The 20,377-nt window shown below is 42.3% G+C and overlaps 1 protein-coding gene across 3 annotated transcripts in view; it reads left to right on the plus strand.

Annotated features, from left to right (window-relative positions):
- Nucleotides 1-17,284, plus strand: part of KPNA6 (karyopherin subunit alpha 6) — a 31,050-nt gene extending 13,766 nt beyond the window's left edge. For all 3 annotated transcript variants that reach the window (XM_079989094.1, XM_079989095.1, XM_079989096.1), the window contains exons 2-14: nt 1,423-1,559; nt 2,588-2,683; nt 3,014-3,113; nt 5,298-5,392; nt 6,039-6,170; nt 7,090-7,178; nt 8,864-8,963; nt 9,574-9,737; nt 10,366-10,444; nt 10,771-10,896; nt 12,471-12,598; nt 14,285-14,463; nt 15,380-17,284. In XM_079989094.1, coding sequence (XP_079845220.1) covers nt 1,423-1,559; nt 2,588-2,683; nt 3,014-3,113; nt 5,298-5,392; nt 6,039-6,170; nt 7,090-7,178; nt 8,864-8,963; nt 9,574-9,737; nt 10,366-10,444; nt 10,771-10,896; nt 12,471-12,598; nt 14,285-14,463; nt 15,380-15,567 — 1,613 coding nt within the window. In that variant the 3' untranslated portion in view covers nt 15,568-17,284. The remainder of the gene's footprint in view (nt 1-1,422; nt 1,560-2,587; nt 2,684-3,013; nt 3,114-5,297; nt 5,393-6,038; nt 6,171-7,089; nt 7,179-8,863; nt 8,964-9,573; nt 9,738-10,365; nt 10,445-10,770; nt 10,897-12,470; nt 12,599-14,284; nt 14,464-15,379) is intronic.
- Nucleotides 17,285-20,377: the final 3,093 nt, after the last annotated feature.

Below are 20,377 nucleotides of genomic sequence, written 5' to 3' on the forward strand. Positions count from 1 at the left end.
ATTAAATTATACAATTTGAACTTAGAGTGGGAAACAAAGGGTGAACTGGTTAAAGCATCCATGATTAAATGGGCGCAAGATATTGGGAAAAATATGCTTGAACAATGGGGAAAATTGTGGAAAGAAGATATGAAATTCACTACGTGTTGCATATTGAAAGAAAATTGCCTTAAAATACAACATAGATGGTATTTAACACCTGAAAGAATAGCCAAATGAATAAAAACTGTGGCAATGTCTGCTGGCGATGCAGCACAGAAAAAGGCACTATGATGCATATATGGTGGAATTGTTTAAATATCAAACAATTTTGGGAAACTATATATAACGAAATGAAAAAAATGTTTAGATATTCATTTAGGAAAACATCAGAAGGTTTTCTATTGGGAATAGTGCAAGGAAGTTTAAAGGAAGAGGACAAGACATTATATTTATATGCAACAGTAGCCGCAAGGCTATTGATTGCGCAAAATTGGAAAAGTAGTATAATGCTGACAAAAACAGAGTGGCTTGCCAAATTAATTAGAGTATTACAATACAGCCAAAACAATGGGAGAAATTGGAAGGATCTCAAAAGAGAAGATAGACAAGGACTGGAAGGATACTTGCAAAATCATATTGAAAAATCAGAACTCCTATTAGAATAAACAAGTTCCGTTATAAATACTGAAATACTAAATATGATGGATAACAATGTGTAACAGAAAAAGAAGTAGAAAGTTGGTTTATAAAATAAAAAAACATTAAAAAAAGAAATCTGAATCCTAGCTGATTCAGTTCCATCAACCCCAGCTCCACCATCAAAGAGAAAGAGTCCTTGAAGCTGTATGTCATCTTGACATTATCTGGCACTTAATTAAATGGACAGTAGTGGGGTGGATTACATGCCGATAACATCACCTAATCTTCATTCACCCACACATACCATCTGCTAGAAAATAAAATCTGCAGGTTTATATGGCAAAAAAAAGAAAGAAAAATAAAAAGAAATGAACTGCTACTCATTTTCTCTTCTGGGCTCATTGCTCTTAGATATTGTGGGGTGTGTGTGTGTGTACACCTTCCTATAGGAGAAATTTTTAAAAAGCTAGAGTTTTGTGGGTGTTTAAGGCATAGGCAGCTGCATATCCTGATTCAGTCCATTGGTCCATCTAGCCCAGTATTGTCTACACTGATTGGCAGCAGTGGTCCAGGGTTTCAATAAGGAGTCTTTCCCAGCCATACTTTGGGATAGAGCATAGGGAGCCTTATCCATGCAATGTCCCGACTCACTTCACGATATATTCCTCATCTGCAAATAGATTGTTGGTACCATTTGGCAAGTGTTGAAAACAGTGCCTACGTTTGAGGACTATGCCTGTTTTCTTTTGGTTGCCCAAAGAAATGGAGTAAAAATGACCTCTTCTTTTCTTCCGCTGTTAGAAACCATGGCGAGCCCAGCAAAAGAGAACAATTACAGAATGAAGAGCTACAAAAACAAGGCACTGAACCCTGAGGAGATGCGCCGGAGGAGAGAAGAAGAAGGGATACAGCTACGCAAACAGAAGCGGGAGCAGCAGGTAACTCCTGTGTGGATGGTGAGCAGGGCATGTAGGTTGACCAGAAATATGGCCCAGGCTGATAGTTTCTACTTCTGGCTGTGCTCTGTGTTTCTAGAGTGTAGGAGACAGATGAGTTTCAACTTCTTGTGTAAATGGTTCTTTGGTCATTGCCATCACTGGCTATGCGGTTCCTAGGCAGCTGGCAGAACAACAAAATGGATAATAAAACATTGGGGTCTGAATTGACCTAACCACTTGACGGCTTAAAGGTGCAGGTAGGTGGGTGGGTTCCAGTTTTAATTAGTGGACACATGCATTACCTGAGGCTGTCTTTGATCTGGTATGCTACCGTAACAGGTAATGAGAGGAAGTACTAGAGAGCCTTTCCTTTAAATAAACAAAACTACTGTTCTTGATCTCCCACTTGTATCTCAAAAATGCCCTTATATGGAGTTTCAGTAAAATGCAAATAAATTAAATTTCTAGGCAGTGCCTTTACACAGTGTTCAACAACTTGAACACTATGTAAGGCACCAGTGTTTCCTGATGAGGAGTTTTGTGGCCCTTGCAATTAGTGTTGTTCTATATCTGTTTCAGAAGATGTGGTTCTGCAAATTGGATTTGGGGAGGGGGCAGCAGGGGAGGGAGGCAAACCACAAATTATACCCCTCAGAACTTGTAGATCGTGAGGCTTGAGGAACGAGTAGCAAGCCAGGATGAGCTGTGTCTCTTGCTAAGTTAACTGCAGCTGAAGTAAACAGTGCTTTGGATGATTGAAGAGGGTTGTTTATTGTTTATTGCCAGCAGTGCACACACTCTTCTTCTCTTCAGTCATACTGCACTATTATACAACTCTGATTTCTTAGAAGTGAAGAATCCTCACAAGAGGATTTCATTACTGATGAATCTTAAATGCTGATGGGAACAAATAGAACCCTGCTTTAAAAGACTGAAGGGGACTTCAGTGACCTGAAGGCATTTGCTTATACCCAACATTTGGCAATTTTGTTTGCCATTGATTTGATACATACCATTTTCTATTTCAGCTCTTTAAACGAAGAAATGTGGAGCTAATTAATGAAGATGCTGCTATGTCTGACAGTCCTCATGTAGACTCATTTGTCAGTTCCACCACAGGTGGGGTAAGTATTCTCAGAAGCTGTGTCATATTCCCATCTAATGGCATTTACTGTGCTTTGGCTTATACCACTATAATCTTACTAGTACAGAAATGAAAAACTGTTTTAAGTAACTTAATTTACTCTCTGCTGTTCCTTTTCAGTATTTTTTTTTTTTGCAGATGTGTAAGATGAGGACCTGGTTTATTAATTAAAAATAAAATAAAAGGGCCTTACAAGATCTAAGCCTGCATGTTCTTAGGTCGAGTTTGGTAGTTTCTCATCTGAACTGTTAGATTTGGGCATTGCTTTGAAGAGCTTACCTTAGGACTGTTATATATGGGCTTTTTTCAGGAAGGTGTAATCACAAGGGAGATGGTGGAAATGCTGTTCTCCGAGGACCCTGATCTTCAGCTACTAACTACCCAGCGCTTCAGGAAGCTGCTTTCAAAAGGTAAATATAGCTATTTAGAATTTTCTATTGTAAATAGAAATTGTAGGAATGTTGTGTGTATTTTGTTTGTTTGGTTGACCTCGAAATGCTTTAATTGCTTAAATAGTTTGCCAGAAACTTATGAAAAATTCGTAAATGAAAGTGGACTGAATAGGTGAAGTATAATAAGTTAAGAATGGGGATATACAAACATGGGGTTGGAATATTGATAACCTTTCAACCGTGATTGTTCTTGGAATGAGAGATGGTGTTTTTAGATTTTTAAACCATTTCTTGACCCTTTCCAACAGTGCCTATGGATGTATGTGTGCCCTGTTGGCCCTAATTTGAAGAGCTTCTTATGAAGAAAGCAGATGGTTTTAAACAAACCTGAACATAGGGTTAAATCACATATATACAAATAGGGCCTGAACTGGTGCCATAGTGGATCAGTTGATGAAAATGTCAACCTTGTGAGTGGCAGCTGTGAAAAAGTCAAGTTCCATTTTAATGATCCTTAGGAAAGGGATTGAAAATAAAAGTGACAATGTCATAATGCTGTTATACAAATCTTATTGTGTGACTGTACTTGGCATACTGTATACAATCCGGGTTGTCTCACCTCAGAAAGGATATTGTAGAGCTAGAAAAGTTTGCGAAAAGAGCAACCCTGATTTCCAGTGGGGAAAGGTTGCAGCATTTGTGGCTTCTTAATGTGGAGAAAAGATGAGCAAGAGGTGATATGAGAGGTCTGTAGACCTATGCATGGTGTAGAGAAAGTGGGTAGAAAAGTGAGTTTTTTGCTGTCTTTCATAACATTAAAATCTTGACCATTCAATGAAGCTGAATGTTGAATGATTAAGGGGTGTGAGTCACTGAGAGAAAGTACCTATCCACATAGTGCATAATTAAATTGTGGGATCTATTTCATATCTTGATGGCTTTAAAAGAGGATTAGACAAATTCATGGAGGATAAAACTATGTTCTGTCTCTAGAATACCTCTGTTTATCAGTTCCTGGGAATAGCAAGTGAGGAGAGAGTGCTATTGCACCAGTGTCTTGCTTGCAAAATTCCCATAGGTATTCCACTGCCACTTGGAGAACATGATGCTGGACTATATAGGCTCTTCTGATGTTCTTATGCTATATTCTTAATGCAGCGGCCATTTTAATTTAGAATATTAGAGTCTTGAAAATATGGATGGCCTGGTGGTGGTGAGATTTCTGACCTTGAGCTCTATGTTGTCCACCACATGCTGGAGCTAGGTGCTTGTCAATACACAATCTTTCCTTGCCCCAGGTGTAGCCTTCATTGAATGCTGAGAACCTCAGCTGTCGGAACAAATATCCTGTCAGTGATGGAAACCGATAAAAAGGGCATCTGTGCTTATTGATGTTAAATTCTCGAGAATAATCTTTTGGAGAATATTCTCGAATATTCACTATTAATGAGAATATTAGAGAATTTTCATTTAAAATGGAGAATATTCATTTTAATGCATTGAAAATGATATAATACATATGACTTGCTAAAAAAATCTTCCTTAGCACATTATGCTGCTTGCTCTGCCAAAATATCTTATACATTATTTGGTACACTTGCTGATATTTTGAGATCAGTGAACTTGCTACCTTGAATTTGTTCATCTCGTGATAAATGAAAGCCATTATACTTGGGATGAAGGATATTTGCAGCAAAGTGAATTGGCTGCAATGCCATTTCTTTTCTTAACTGCCACTTTCAGCTGCTTCTCTTCTTGCTCAAAGACATCACTTTTTCAAAGTGATCTTCTAGTTCTTTAAATGACTCAACCACCCTACTTAACCTTGGTGTGTCCGATTCTAATAATGTTATCCATTTCACTATTGGAGCAATAAGGTCATGAAATTTTAGTACTCTTAGCCAACATACTGCCTCATCTAGTATCAGGGACTGTATACAATTTGATAAAATATCTTCCACTTCTTCTTTTACAGCCAAAGCCTTTAAAGCATACTTTGTGTCCGACAAACTCTTAAGGCAACACTGAAGAGAGCTGTGGAGAATATTCTCTGGAGAATTTACTAGCAGAGAATATTCTCACCTCACATCACTATCTGTGCTAACTGCTTACAAACTACGTGCCTAAGTGCTATTTTAGCATACCACTGGTGTCGTGGAGAAAAAAGTATGTGTTAACAGTAGTCTTTCCCCCTCTGTTTAGAGCCCAATCCTCCAATAGATGAAGTGATCAATACTCAGGGTGTGGTGGACAGGTTTGTGGAGTTCCTCAAAAAAAGTGAAAACTGCACATTGCAGGTAAGTGAGAATGAGATTCCTTTGCATTTGGTGTTCAGTGCTATCAACAAGGTTGTCATCTGTTTCTCTGGAAATCAAATTGGCCCCCTTGTCACTCTTAGTGTTTGTGCCTTTGCATGGGGTTGTTTGTGACTGTAGCCACGACTGTGGTCTGACTTTCCTTCCCACCAAACGTTAGGCGTCCGCCCACAAACCTATAACATAAAAGCTCACTTACATGATGTGATGATGTCCATAGACTTTGGTTCTGTTGTTTGACTACCTTTCATTTCCCCCACGGTCCCAGACACAGCATCAATCTGGGGCATGGTGGGGAAAAGAAAACAGAGGCTGTGCTCTCTCAAATTAAAGTTAATTAAAATTTAAAAAGTTAAGAGATGCTTTAGATTTTGTGGCGTGCGAATTGCAATACAATAAAATACAAAATTAGAAATAACAGAAGCAATAAAAAAGACAATTAAAAATCACTCAGCATCTCTCACAGCTCATTGCAATTTCTCTAACAGGCAGAAAAACCATTAAGTGGTCCACTATGTCCATCAATGATTTTCAAGTGTCTGGGGTGGGAAGTTTGGGGGCCACTGCTCTGTTGAACAGTGTACTTCTGTTGGAGACTTTATTTAATTGGTTGCTTGTTACTTTTCAGTTTGAAGCTGCATGGGCATTAACAAACATTGCCTCGGGCACTTCACTACAAACCAAAATAGTAATAGAAGCTGGAGCAGTTCCGATCTTCATTGAATTGTTGAGCTCTGATTTTGAAGATGTCCAAGAGCAGGTAAGGTGTTTTCAGGGAGAGCTTTTGGCTTAGCTGTGGGAGAGCAGTTCCAAATCATTTCTTTGCTGCGAAGCTTTTATATGATAGAAAAACTGGCTGTTTCCTGTTGCTTGTGAAGCCCCTACCCTGCCTCTTCAGTCATTGACAAAGCTGCAGTGATGTCACAGAAAGCTCAAGGACTGTCTTTCCCTGTATGAACTGACCCAGACCCTGCAGTCAATATCTGATATCATTCTTCATGTGCACCCTCCACGGGAAGCCCAGAGACTGGCAGCACAAGAATGGGACTTTTCTGTGGTGGCTCCCCATTTGTGGAATGCTTTTTCCAGGGAGGCTTGCCAGGTGCTTTAGTTACATATCATTAGCATTCCTTTTCAACCAGGCCTTGGGCTGTTAATCAATCTATGGCCTTTTAATGCGGTGTGTGTTTGTGTGTGTGTAAACTGCCTTGTGGTCTCTTGATGAAGGGTGGTATATAAATTTAATAAATAGTAATAACAAAAGCATCCTGACTGCTCAGAGCAGTGGGCAGGGCCTGTGGTGGCATTAGTGCTTTGTAGGCATGCTCAAGAGCAGTTGGCAAGAACGGGAATGGGACAGCAAGGGAACATAGGAGCTTGAATCACTGTGGGTCAATGATTCAAAGTAGGGAGAGCAAGATCAGAATGCTAGGGATGCATTTTACACTGATTTCAACCAAACATTTGGCTGTAGCTCCCTACAGCAGTTAACAGCTGCCTACATTGGTGTGTGCAGAAACTCTCAGAAAAAAAAGCTTTGCTACATTTTAATTGCAAAAATTTCAAATAGCTGAAAGTTGCCACAAGTTATTGGATTCTTTGAGGGGGCCAGGGATTCCTGCTCCACCATTCCCTCTCCATTCAATGACTGAGTGCTGAAGCTCCTGTTCTTCTTCCAGGCTGTTTGGGCACTGGGGAACATTGCTGGAGACAGTTCTGCCTGCCGTGATTACGTCCTCAACTGTGGCATCCTCCCTCCCTTGTTGTTGTGAGTAGCTGTTGCATGAAACTCCGACTTCGGGTGCTCCTTGACAATGCGTGTGTGCGTGTGTTCCTTTGTTTCCATTCTACAGCCATGGAAGTAAAGATTTTGTTAGGTGGCATGAAACTGCCCTGGGAAGACCCAGTGGGATTTTTCTCTTGAGTAGGATCAAATTGATCACCATATTTGGAGTCTGGAGGAGACTTCTCCCCAGACCAGACTGGCTAGAGGTCCAGGATGGAGACTCATTTTTCTTAGTAACACGCAGCTCATCACCCCAATAACTTTAAACAAGCCTGTAGGTATTTTTGGTGTGACCCACCTTGTGAGGGCCAGATTGCAAGAAGCCCATGGTGGTTTAGCATGATGCTAGTGATGTGGCTCATCTGAGGAGGGATGCGTGGGAAAGATCTCTGCTCAGGGAAGAATGTGCAAGGCCTTCCTTCCTTCCTGATAATGAAGGAAGATGGAATGGTGGATGAAGATCAGAACGTGGATGAGAGCCAGTTTTATATTGTGAACCACCCTGAGCTCTAAGGGTGGTATACAATTTTTTAAAATGAATGAATGAATGACTGGATAGATAGATAGGTTAAGACTAGGACCTGGGAGACAAGGTTTCAAACCCCCACTCATCCCTCAGTGACCTTGGGTCATTCACACTTTTGGCCTAACCTATCTCACAGGACTGTTATGAGGCTAAAATGGGGGAGGAAAACTTTATATCCCACCTTGAGCTCCTTGAAGGAAAGGTGGGATATAAATGTAATAAACAAGCAAGTTTAGTTGAGCAACAGAGAGGCTGAGACATTCAGGTTTCCACTTGGTCATTTAAATTTGCTAGGTGACATAAGAGCAGTCCTACTGGATCAAGCCAAACACATCTCCAGTGTTCTGTTCTCACAATGATCATCCAGATGCTTATGGGAAGCCCTCAACCAGAACAGACCATGATCCAGTTCTCTCAGCCTAAGCAATCTCTCCTAAGTCATGGTTGGGGAATCTCCAGCCCATGGGACAAATGTGGCCTGGCACAGTTTGCAGTTTGGCTCGCAAGATGGTCCTCCCTCCCCCCCACTCCCAAATCTTGCTTATTTGCCCCCCACCTGATGTCACATATGATGCTGGTGTGGGGCAGATAGAGATGTGGCTGGATCTGCTGTGTGGTAGACTTTACTGCGGGGAACTCAATCACATAGCTGGTCCCTGCAGAAAGCAGCTTTGCCAGCCCTGTGCTCAGCACTTTGCAAAGCCCCTTGCACTGCAGTTCCCAAGTGTTTGACAGCTAGCTAGCTGCAAGATAGTTGGGTGGGATAGCCCACCTATCAATCACAAATAGGATACCCCACATAAGCTGCCCTGAATAGGTGGGAGAAAAGGCAGGATAAAACTTGATGTTGCGGAATAAGATGTATCTTGAAAGTGTTCATGGTGGCATCATAGGCATTTTGGGTTGAGGTAAACCAGCTTTCCTTTAAACAGACCAGAAAGGTCTGGGTGTGTTTCAGATTCTCCTTTTCTACTTTTGCAGTTCAGCTTGAATTCAAGCTGTCACTGAAAGGAAAAGGACTTAAGGATTAGAAGAGTTTTAACTGATAAAAATGATGACTGTAAGAACAAACAATTGTAATCTTTAGATTTATATTTAGCAATGTAATATTTATATAAAGTATAATTTGCCTGTTTTCCAGACTCCTCACAAAATCCACCAGGTTGACAATGACACGAAATGCTGTCTGGGCCTTGTCAAACTTGTGCAGAGGGAAAAATCCGCCCCCTGAATTTGAGAAGGTGAGATGTAAAAGTGTGGCCTTTGCCTGGCACCTTCCACAGAATGATGTCATAGAACTCTAGACTATACCATTTGAAGTAGATGCCCACAACCACACTCCACCCACATGCTTCATATTTTGTAATGTGTGGGGCCAAAATGTCTAACCCTGTAGTAGTAAGAAACTACTACATCTGGAAGAAAGTTTCAGGGTTGGCCCTTGGCAAAAATATCCACTACTAACCCTAGGTTGTGTGTGAAGTAATAGCCAGAAATAGCCCACCATGAGCTTCTTCTACACGGACATCCCATTGTGACGCTGCTGTGCTCTCCAGTAAGCAGAGTGATTGTGAGCAACAGCCCCAAGCCAGGGTAAGGGAAATGAAGGGGGGAGGGTTTGTAGCTTGGGCCATTGGTTCAAACAATCCCTCCCTGCCTTCCCAAAATGGATTTTTGTTATGAGTCAAGTTGGACAAGAGTTTGGTCTTGCAATTGACAGGCATTCAGGCATTCTCCTTCAATGCTTGCAACTTGTCCTGGTCCCCAACCCCAATTTGTCATGGGCTTATTTGTCATTCTGCCTCTCTTGGGATCTTACTATCTTTCCCTTACGATTGTGCTTCTTGGTAGGTGTCATCGTGTTTGCCAGTCTTGTCACGCTTACTCTTCAGCAGTGACTCAGACTTGCTGGCGGATGCATGCTGGGCCCTATCCTACCTGTCGGATGGCCCCAATGAGAAAATCCAGGCTGTAATAGATTCAGGGGTGTGTCGGCGACTGGTGGAACTGCTGATGTAAGTGTCCAGCCTCTGAAGGATGTTGGTGTGTGTGTGTGTGTGTGTGTGTGTGTGTGTGTAATGGCAGAGTTGCCTCCCCTCTCTAGCTGGGATTAATAGGAGGATATATCTCTTACATGGCAGGGATATGTGTGTCACAATTTTAGTCACATGTTGGCCTGAGAGAAATGTTGGCACCCTTTGGAAGTTTTACAAAAGCAGCATATGGAATTAATATTGACCATTATTATGGCTAGAGTGGCTTCCATTCATCAGAAGGGGGATAATGTTAATGTACATTATAGGTACTGAGACCTTCTGACATAGGAAGCATGGAATGGCACCAGCCCCTGCATATGTGTGTGTGCATACACTGGATTTAAAATGGAATAAATAGGTGGGATAATGTGAACAGCACCATAATTTTTCTTTGGTTGTTGTTTTTTTTACACACAATTAAGTGGCGCATAAATCTTATGAAATAAATAAAATAAAGTAGATCTCTTAAGCAGGGCAGCAGTACCACACTCAAAATGGTAGAGCATAGCCAGTGCCAAGAGAAGTGAAGCATTGAGATAGGGATTCGGGTGTTCCTTCTGCTGGGTACTAAGGTGGGCATCTTTTCCTTTTCTTCTTCTCCTGGCAGGCACAGTGATTACAAGGTGGCCTCCCCAGCTTTGCGAGCTGTTGGCAACATTGTGACGGGGGATGATATCCAGACCCAGGTGACGTTGGGAATAAGAGTTAAATGGGGCCACCCCAAATTCAGGATACGGGAACCTACAACCACTGCAGAGGGCTGGTTCTGGAAGATGCATTTCTGTTAGGCTTTTAGGAGAAGATGTGAAAATGTCATCAAAGCAAACACTGGTTTCATTGGGGGGAGGGCGGATTTGCAGTCATACAGGGAAAGGCGGATTGTTTCTTGCCACTGTGAATTGTAACAAAAACAGAGACTTTTCAGGATAGCTAGAGAGCAAGAGCTTGGTGCTCTTCTTTTGGGTAGGAGCAGCTCTCTCTAACAAGCGCCTCTTCAACTTCCCCTTTTCAGGTGATCCTGAATTGCTCAGCTTTGCCTTGTCTCCTTCATCTACTCAGCAGCTCCAAAGAGTCTATCCGGAAAGAAGCTTGCTGGACGATCTCCAACGTAACAGCGGGGAACAGTGCTCAGATACAGGTACAGCTTCCTTTGACTCAAAGGGCAGCAGACCTTTTGGGTCTTTTACTCTGGTAATGTAATGGGAGAGATGGCATGGGAGGGGCATACATAATTGGCTATTTCTCAAGCAGTCTCCCTGTTGGGTACCTGGGTGCTGATGCAATAACAGTGCCAGCACTGCATTTGTGGTCAGCCCTTGGGGCAAGGGCATCCTCTCCTCCTTGTCGCCACTACTGCTTGTTCACCTACCTGCTTTCAGGGAGAGGCTGTGCAGGTGGCAGTGGCAAGGTGGATCAGGGCCAGAAAGCTGTAGCAGTTGACAGCAAGCCACTGCTGGAGTAGTGACCTTAGCAGGTGCCTGAGAAAGCCAGCCCTGGGTTGTGGCAGCCATACTGCTATGGTACTTTACAGTACAAGCTTGGGGATACTGCAGGGAGGGGAAAGCTGTTCAGTGGGAGATTTATATTAATCTTGCTCCTACAACTTTTACAAATTGTAAGGATGGAAATAAGTAGGCAGTTTCTTTCTGCTAAAGCAAAAATACTTTGGAATGTGAAAGCTTCTTCAAAAGAATGAAATTCTTCTGGATCATGCAGATGTACAAGCCTGCCTGCCTGCTTTTGGATTGCATCTCCTAAGTAGAAGTGTTCTGAGACTTGTTCTCTTTGAATAATACTGCAGAAATGATAGTAGTCAAAGCAAACAAAATGCTGTTGGCTGCATGGCTCAGACAATGACTGATGTTCATAAGGAATTGTAGCATTTTTTGAAGGTAGCAAATGATTTCTACAGCAATCACCTGCAGCAGGATCTGTTTTTCCCCTCAGAACATATACTCCCCAAATTGCATCTTAATTCATTTGAGATACCCGGAAACCTTCCATCACATGCTTTCCCGATCATTTGACCTGAAACCAAATGCTCCTTTTTAAAAGATGGGTTTGCAAAGCCTGTTGCAGATATTGAATAGCTACCTTCTGAGTCAAGTGTGGGGAACTTGGTGCTTTCCAGATGTTGGTACAATTCCCATCCCTAGCCATGGGCCATGTTTACTGGGGCTGATGGGGGATATAGTTTAGCAATATCTGGAGGTTCCCCACACACCAACTCAAAGTATTAAAGCCCCCAAAACTTAATGAAATGACATCTGAGGTTCTCCAGAATTTCTTGCTAGCTAGAATTTTTGAAAGCCTGAATCTAAAGAGGTGTGGTACTTGTTTGTTGAGTGCCAGCGAGAACCTAATTTTTTGAAACAGCCCCAGCTCCCTTTCCATCCTCCCTTCCTTTGCCATGTGGCAAACTGTTGTTGGAAACTCCTCTTACTTTCCAACAGTAGCTAGTGATAACTGCACAAAGGGCAGTGGTTTAAAGAAAGTTATCTTGACAATACTGCCAGGCTGCTATAAGGAAAGCTTTGCCTGAGCCTAAGCAAATCTAGGGAAGAGAAATCAGCCAGAATCCAGTTTGGGGAGAGTGAGCCCATAGAAAGGGAAGCTGATGGAATGATTGAACTGTCCCATCAATATGGATGGCAGGAGTTCCTTCTTGCAGGAGAAGGACTCACTGTTCTCTTTTTCACATTCCCCCTGCAGGCAGTCATAGATGCCAACATTTTCCCAGTGCTGATCGAGATCTTGCAGAAGGCTGAATTTCGCACAAGAAAAGAAGCTGCTTGGGCAATCACAAATGCGACATCGGGAGGAACCCCAGAGCAGATCAAGTAGGTTGAGGCTGTTCTCATTTTGCAAAGTCTTTCCAGTTGGCTCCCCTCTCTCTTTGTATCACAGTGTTTTCATTCCCAGCAGTTCCAGAAGAACTGCTGGGAAGGGATAGGTTAGGATACATCGTGCCTAGTCTTGACCTGGCATTTATGGTATTTGGCCAAATAAGTTGGGTAGAAAGAGGAGTTCTGCAGTTAGGTTGGGCTGCCTTTTATTTTATTTTGTGTTTTTTTTAAAAAAAAGAATATGGAAGAACTGGTTAAATTGTGGAGGAAGTCAGGAATGGATTGTTGAGAGACTTAAGAATTGGTCAGAAAGAGACACTATTTGTGGTAGGAAGAATGAGTGACATGTAACTCCCTCCCCCCACTTCTTGCTGTCATGAGAAAGAATGACCAGGTGCAGGTTAGGAGCATGGACAAGAGGAGAGCTCTCTCTCACTCCACACACCCTATTTCTTTATAGTTAACAGAAACTGATTATCACAACAATTGACAATTGGTACAAAACAGTTTGGGAAACAGCCCTCCTTGAGAGAGTAACAAATAAACTATAGTTAACATATGGACAGATCAAGAAAGATGGCTTTGCCCCAGTGTGGTTTAATTTCACAACATATGCCAGTATTCCAGAAAATGAACGACCCTCCCCATCAGCATTTTAGCCCAATCTTGTTGATGAATTATTATCTTCGCTCTGAACCCGCCTCCCATGTTCATCAATGACTATCACTCATACTTAATCTAAGCACAACTGCAAGAACTCCCGATTCGGCGTCTAGCTGTGTGATGCTGAATGTTATCTGTTAACTCTCTTCTATTCTGTTTCACCTTTGTTTTTGTTTAAACCAATTCCTGAACCAATAACTTGTACATTGACCACTAATAATGCACCATAAGTTGTAGATATTACTGCAAATTTATTGTGCTACAAATGCTATGAGAAGATGTGGTCTATTTATTTGTATCATTTATTATTCCTATGAGCCTTGTTTATAAAACCCAATTTAAAATTATTCAAAACAACAAGAAACAAACACCAGAAACTAATGTTCATCAGTATTACTGGTGAGACAAGGGCATATTTCCCACAGTGTATGCGGATTTCATTGCCTCAGACCGTTAAATTGCTACATTTTTCATTAGAACAAAGGGCTTCTTTATAAAAGTATTAATTCACAGCAGGTAAGTCTGATGATTAGTGCAGCATCCTTGTTCAGAGCACTGTAACCTTCCTGTTGGTTGGCAAGCACTTCCCTGGGGGTTTGGAGGGAGATAATAGAATGTAGATCAAAATGTACATGTCTAAAAACAGAGTAGCACAACTTGGCAACCAGGACATACTTTTTCTGTTACTTTCAGCACTTTAACTTCAGCTGAACCTTGCAGATTTTTAAACCCTGGAATCTTCCAAGACTCTTGCATCTCCAAGCTTACCTAAAGTTTCTCCTGAATGTAGGCAGAGTACCATTCTCACAACTTTTGCCATAACCCAGCCCTTTTGTGTGAGAACATGGTGGGGCAGAAGGGCATGTATTCCAAGCAAGCTTGAGTTACTTACCTCCCCGCCCCCGCCCCCCACTTGAAACAGTTACATAAATTTGACCTGAACTTCAGTCAGTAACGTCTGCCTGGTTTGGTTTCGAATATAGGTGAAGTTCTGAGCATTTGTGTTCCCTTTCTCAGGTATTTAGTCAATCTTGGCTGCATCAAGCCCCTGTGTGACCTTCTGACTGTCATGGACTCCAAGATTGTTCAAGTGGCCCTGAATGGCCTGGAGAACATTTTGCGACTGGGTGAACAGGAGGCCAAGCAGAATGGCTCTGGCATCAACCCCTATTGCAGCCTCATTGAGGAAGCTTATGGTGAGTTGGCCAGTCTGCATCTTGAAACTTTTTTCCCGAGGCAACTTAATAAGTATACCCTCGTTTGCAAACACTTACCAATAAATTGTCAGTGATTCTTCCTTCACATCCTCACACATACCTGCATGTGACCTATGCTCCTCCATCTCCACCAGCCTCAGCCACCTGCAAGTCTTTCTTTCTTTCTTTCTTTCTTTCTTTCTTTCTTTCTTTCTTTCTTTCTTTCTTTCTTTCTCTCTCTCTCTTTCTTTCTTTCTTTCTTTCTTTCTTTCTTTCTTTCTTTCTTTCTTCCCTTCCCTTCCCTTCCCTTCCCTTCCCTTCCCTTCCCTTCCCTTCCCTTCCCTTCCCTTCCCTTCCCTTCCCTTCCCTTCCTTTCCCTTCCCCTTCCTTCCTTCCTTCCTTCCTTCCTTCCTTCCTTCCTTCCTTCCTTCCTCACTCTCTCACTCTCTCACTCTCTCACTCTCTCACTCTCTGCTCTCTTAATGGCCAGAACCGCCTCCCAGACTCACTGGTGTGATGGAAGCTCTCAACTTCCTCAAAGGTCCACCTTTTCCTTGCACTTTTTGGCATACCTCCTTAGTCCTCCCCAAACCCTGCCACAACCTTTGCCAACCTTCAGCTGTTTGGGACTACAGCTCCCATCCGACAAAACAAGATTCGAGCACAAGACCACTCTCTCTTCCTTCTGTGGTTTCCAGCAGCTAGTATTTAGAAGCATTACTGCCTCTGAGCACGAGGGCAAAATTATTGACAGCTGTCTCATCCATAAATTTGTCCTGTCCTCTTTTAAAGCCATCCAGGTTGGTGGCCATCAGTGCCTCCTGTGGGAGTGAGTTCCATAGTTGTAGCTATAGCATAGCACCAGGTGGTGGAGCTGTGTATGCATAATAACAAGGACAATGTGTTTCTCCTCCAGGCTTGGATAAAATAGAGTTTCTCCAGAGCCATGAAAACCAAGAGATCTACCAGAAAGCCTTTGATCTGATTGAGCACTACTTTGGCATCGATGACGACGACTCCACTTTGGCTCCCCAGGTAGACGAGGCCCAGCAGCAGTTTATATTCCAGCAACCAGAGGCCCCCATGGAAGGCTTCCAGCTATAACATGTGTGCAGAGTGGGGGAAGGGGGGAGAACATCGTAACTTTGTTGGAAAGTTAACTGCAGAGAGCCTTCACACCCCCAGCCGTGTTCTCTTCTCAGCCAAACAAAAGGCTGCAAAGTGCCCACTCCACCTGTTACAAAACAGCTTTCTCCTTCACTGACACATGGCAGCAGTACTTCGCGCTCATGAAGAAGAAGAAGCAGAAGAAGAGAGATTCTTACACACAATACATTTTTTTTCTTTTTGCTGCTGCACATGTGTGTCAAAAAAGCAGGTGCTGAGGTGGATGAAAGTGGAGGTGTAAATCAGTTACACCTTCTAGTGTGTGGTTTTCCTCTGGGGTTTTTTGTGTTGGTTTTTCCTCAAATGTGTCTCTTCATTTGGGTACTTGAGAGATGACTTTTTTCCAGTGGGAGAAGGCAAAATAACATAGATCACAACCAAGGAATTTAATCCTGGATGCTTGGGTTCAACTATTTAAAAAAATTCTTTTTTGCACATCTTGATTTTTATTAAAGACTCTTGATCTGCCAAAAGCAGCACTTTGGCCCTCATTGTTTTGTGTCCCCCCGCCCCCCGAAACCCTCTTGCCAAACAGCACCTTTTCAAGGGATTTGGGCCAAGTTGCTGCTGCTCCTGCCCCCTCCTCAAAAATATTCCTGTACCCAGATGCAGGAAAAGTTGGACAGCCCCATCCCACCAGGCATCGGAAAGACTGTCCTTCAGGGAGGGATTCTATTCTGAACTGCTTCAGAATTCAAACAGTGCAGCAGTTCCCACTGTCTCCTGAAGGCCCAGTCTAAGGAAGAGGAAGAGGCCTAGGTTAAAAGGACTCAAAGCACAGCTAACCATGAAGGTGGGCTTCTCTTACATTTGCTACTGACTGAAGTGTTGAACTGGTGGAGGAAACCTCATCCTGCATCTTTACTTGAAGAAAAATTTCAAACCTTATTGAAGCCTTTTGGTTCCATGTCATTTATTTTGAAAGGAATTCTTTCCCTTTTTTGGGGTCTTGGCTGGCTGGGGTGGGGACAAACCTGACATGTTTCCTGGAGCAAGTCTTGTGCCTGCACTTGGTGCACAATCTGCTCTCAGCTCAAAGAGTCAAGTGGCCTGTGTTTTCTCAGAATTACCTCCTGCTCAACTGTGTCGTATACATTCTACTTCAAAATGAAGAAGAGAAAGCTCTGTATTTTTTATATATTATATATACACGTAGATATTTGTCTAATTTGGTCTCCAGAGGGGGGGAACTATAATTCTTCTAAGGTATATATATTAGGATACTGTGTGGCAGGCCTGCCTAGGAACACATGGCCATGAAAACCTCTTTGGTTATCTTGAGTTCTCCTTCTACCTACTGTAGGAAGTGCCAGATTAGTTGAACTCCCTTTACCAGGTATAGATTACTTGGCCAAGGCAAACTATCAGCTTATTTCTGCGATGGGGAATGGCCCCTTCAGATTGCTTAAATGCTTATGGTATGCACATATCCCCTCCCCCTTTTCTTCTTCTCACTCTCCGACATTTGAATTCAGGGTTCCCAAAGCATTCAAGAAGAGAAGTTCAGGCAGGTGTGAAGCTGGATGCGAAACCTTGGGCTGCATTTTGTAATAGAGATTTGCTCTTTGTTGTTTAAAAGGAAAAAAAAAGTGAAACAAATGCCAAGGAAACTAATAAACTACATCTGTGCATTCAGTGATTGCAATCCAGATAAGACTGGAGTGAAGACTGTTTTCCTTAACATAACTAGCAATATCTAGGATCCAATGTGCAAAATGGCATGCATGCTTTTATTTGTGTCTTGCAGTGGCCCTGCGAGGTAGGTTAACATCATTTTACTGTTGAAGGGGAATGGAGGCAAAGTACTCCTGACTTGAGGCCACAGTGTTCTCTTGATGCAGCTGAGGCTTTGAATCTACTCGGCAGTCATAGTTGGGTTGGCACTCTTAACTGCTGGACAGCATTGCTTTATGCAGTTGGTGGCATAGTTTTAAAAATAAATAAAATAATAATAATAATAATAATAATAATAATAATAATAATAATACTGATTTTAGAGATGCTAGCATAGAGAGTATTGAACTGAAGGTCCCCACCGTCCAGGCATAGATCAGGGAATATAAAGGGGTGGGGGATAGAGACAGTTTCACTATTTCCTTTTTTGCCTTAAACTGATGCTAGGATTTGAAATCCTGCCAGAAGAAAAACAGCCACAGTAAATATATGGGCTTCTTAGTTCTTGTTGCAAGAAATAAAAGTTAAACAAGAATTCTGCTTGTTGAAATAACCCAAAAGGTCATAAAAAGTGCCTCTCCTGGATCTAAGTCTAGGTTATACAAGTCGTGTTCCAGCATGTGGAGGAGTCTGCTTTACTGACACACCAATCCGGTGCAGTTTTTCCTTTTTGTTTTTGTTTCCATGTAATATAAATTGGAGTGGGAAACTTGTGGTTCTCTGGATGATGTTTGGACTACAGTTCCCATCATCCTTGACAGTTGGCCATGCTTTCTTGGTTTGGTAGGAGCTTGAGTCAAATGCCACCCAAAGGGGCAACAAGTTTCCCTTTCCTGATTTAAATGAACCAAAGGCTCGAGCGCAAGCAAAGCAATATAGATGCCTATACATATTCCCTCAAAAGGCTTAGTACAAGTTAAAATTGAATGTGGGGAATATGTACCATGCAGGTGCAAGTTATTGGTTAACATGTTCTTCTAGGGTCCAGCTAAAGTGGAAAAGTTCAAGGAGAGGAGGAGCCAAAAACTGCTGCTCTCTGAGCTGTGCTAATGAAGTGGCCCTGCATCCCTTCTTTCCATTCTTTTATTTTGACCTAATGTTGTTGTGGCTGCTATGAAGTGGCAGATGGGAAGAGGCTGGCTTGTTAATGGAACTGGTGGTGACCTTCTATTGCTACTTAACGACATCCTCGTCTCTTTGAATTTGTACCGGTCTGTTGTCATCCTGTGACCACAGGCTGAGCTGCTGGGGGACACAAGAGGAACATGGAGTGATCTGATGCCTGGAAGCTGGCCTTTGCAGGAATCCACCTTAGAGCCCACATGGGTCACCAAGGGAGAGGGTGGTGCCACTATGTGCTTGGGAGGGGGAACTTCCTCCATGCTGTTCTTGTTCCCAGCTACTGAGGGAGGCTTTTCTGTGAGAGAATTTGAGGTGTGTGGAGAGATTGTCCTTTTGATGGGAAGTTCTGTGGGTGGGTGGAGGAGATACTATGACTTTTATGTAGATTTGGAAGCTGAGAAAGAAAAACCACATTATGGTCATTGGGAGGGAAACTGAGGCAAGGAGATGGGGGTTAGGAAGCAGAGTGAGCAAGGGGGGGAAGTCCCAGGTACGTCGATTATGCAAATATAAGTGGATTTTAATATATTTGATCTACATGCTGATGTCTCTGTACAATCTTTGTAATACACCCAGCTGATGGTGTGAAATTCCTGTGCCACACAACTCCTACCTATATTCTTTCCCCACTTGTTAGGAATTCCAGTCAGGCCAGGGCTGATTTTAATATGTCTGTTTATAACTAATAACCATACTGCCTCGTCTCAAATACAAGCATATCAACAAATGCAACTGTTGCTCACATTGATTGAGAAATTTAGGTGGGGCTGAATGATGCTCATCCAATAACCAAGCTCTTCTGTTCTCTCACACTCCTAATAAGACGTTAGCTACATGAGGGGCAAGTGTTTCTGAGGATTCCCTCTCTTGCCTTAAGAAATTATGTGACCCATCACATCTCAAAGGACATAATCAGAAATAGATGCTTCTTTTAAGGCAGGCTTTGCCCACCTGGTGCCCTCCTCAGATGCTATTGCACTGCAATGCCATCAACCCTAGCCAGTACTGAATGGTACTGATAGTTGCGGTCCAGCAACATTTAGAGGACACCAGGTGGATGAAAGCTGCTTTAAAGTTCCAGTGAGTAATTGTAATGCAAATTTGTTGTGGTGGTAGAAAACTTGGTTTATATCTCTTAGCATGATTTTAAAAAATCAGATGAGTGTGAGACATAATGTATATGCCCCTTATTTGAGCATCTTGGTGAAGGATCTTATTACAACTGATATGATTTCTCATAGCAGACAAAGCTAGAAGTATTTGGGGTGGTTGTTGTTTTTACTATGGAAGTGTCATTTGGCTAATTGGTCATCAGACTAGGACAGAAAACTTATTACTGTATTATTACTGTGTAGAAGACTAAATTATTTTGATAACAAAAAGCCCAAGACCTGTGATTAATAGAATTTCTGCTTGAAGGAAAGGGGACTGCAATCTATAATGTTCCAAGGATTAAGTTAGAGGTCGTTGACTGTCATTTTAGGTTGATATTTGGATTTCTGAATGACATAGGTGCCCTCCCCTCTGGCCACTTTTACCCAGATCCCTTGTAAAAGCAACTGTGTGTATTCCTCTCTGTGAGGGAGTGGCCTAATCCAGGGGAAAAGTTGGATCCAGTAGATCTAATCTAATCCTTGAAAATCTCATAGAGTATCACTGTTCCAGTTTCCTCCTTCAGCTCTGCACTTTTTTTGGGGGGGGGGGGTTTAACCATCCACATAACCACAGAACATAAAGAGGCTTCATAGGAGGGTTGCTATGTTGGTGAACTGAATTAATGTAGAACAGTGATAATATACTTGGAATTTCCAACTGAAATCTAGAAAAATTATTTCTAGCATAAATAGTCTAGTAAATTTAAGGAAACCAAATTCCTACCTGGAAGCTTTATATTGCTATATGGATAAAACTAGACTAATGCACTGCAAAGTGCACTTTTATTTCTCTCTGG

The sequence above is a fragment of the Podarcis cretensis genome (assembly GCF_951804945.1).
Source record: "Podarcis cretensis genome assembly, chromosome: 8".
Taxonomy (NCBI): Eukaryota; Metazoa; Chordata; class Lepidosauria; order Squamata; family Lacertidae; genus Podarcis; species Podarcis cretensis.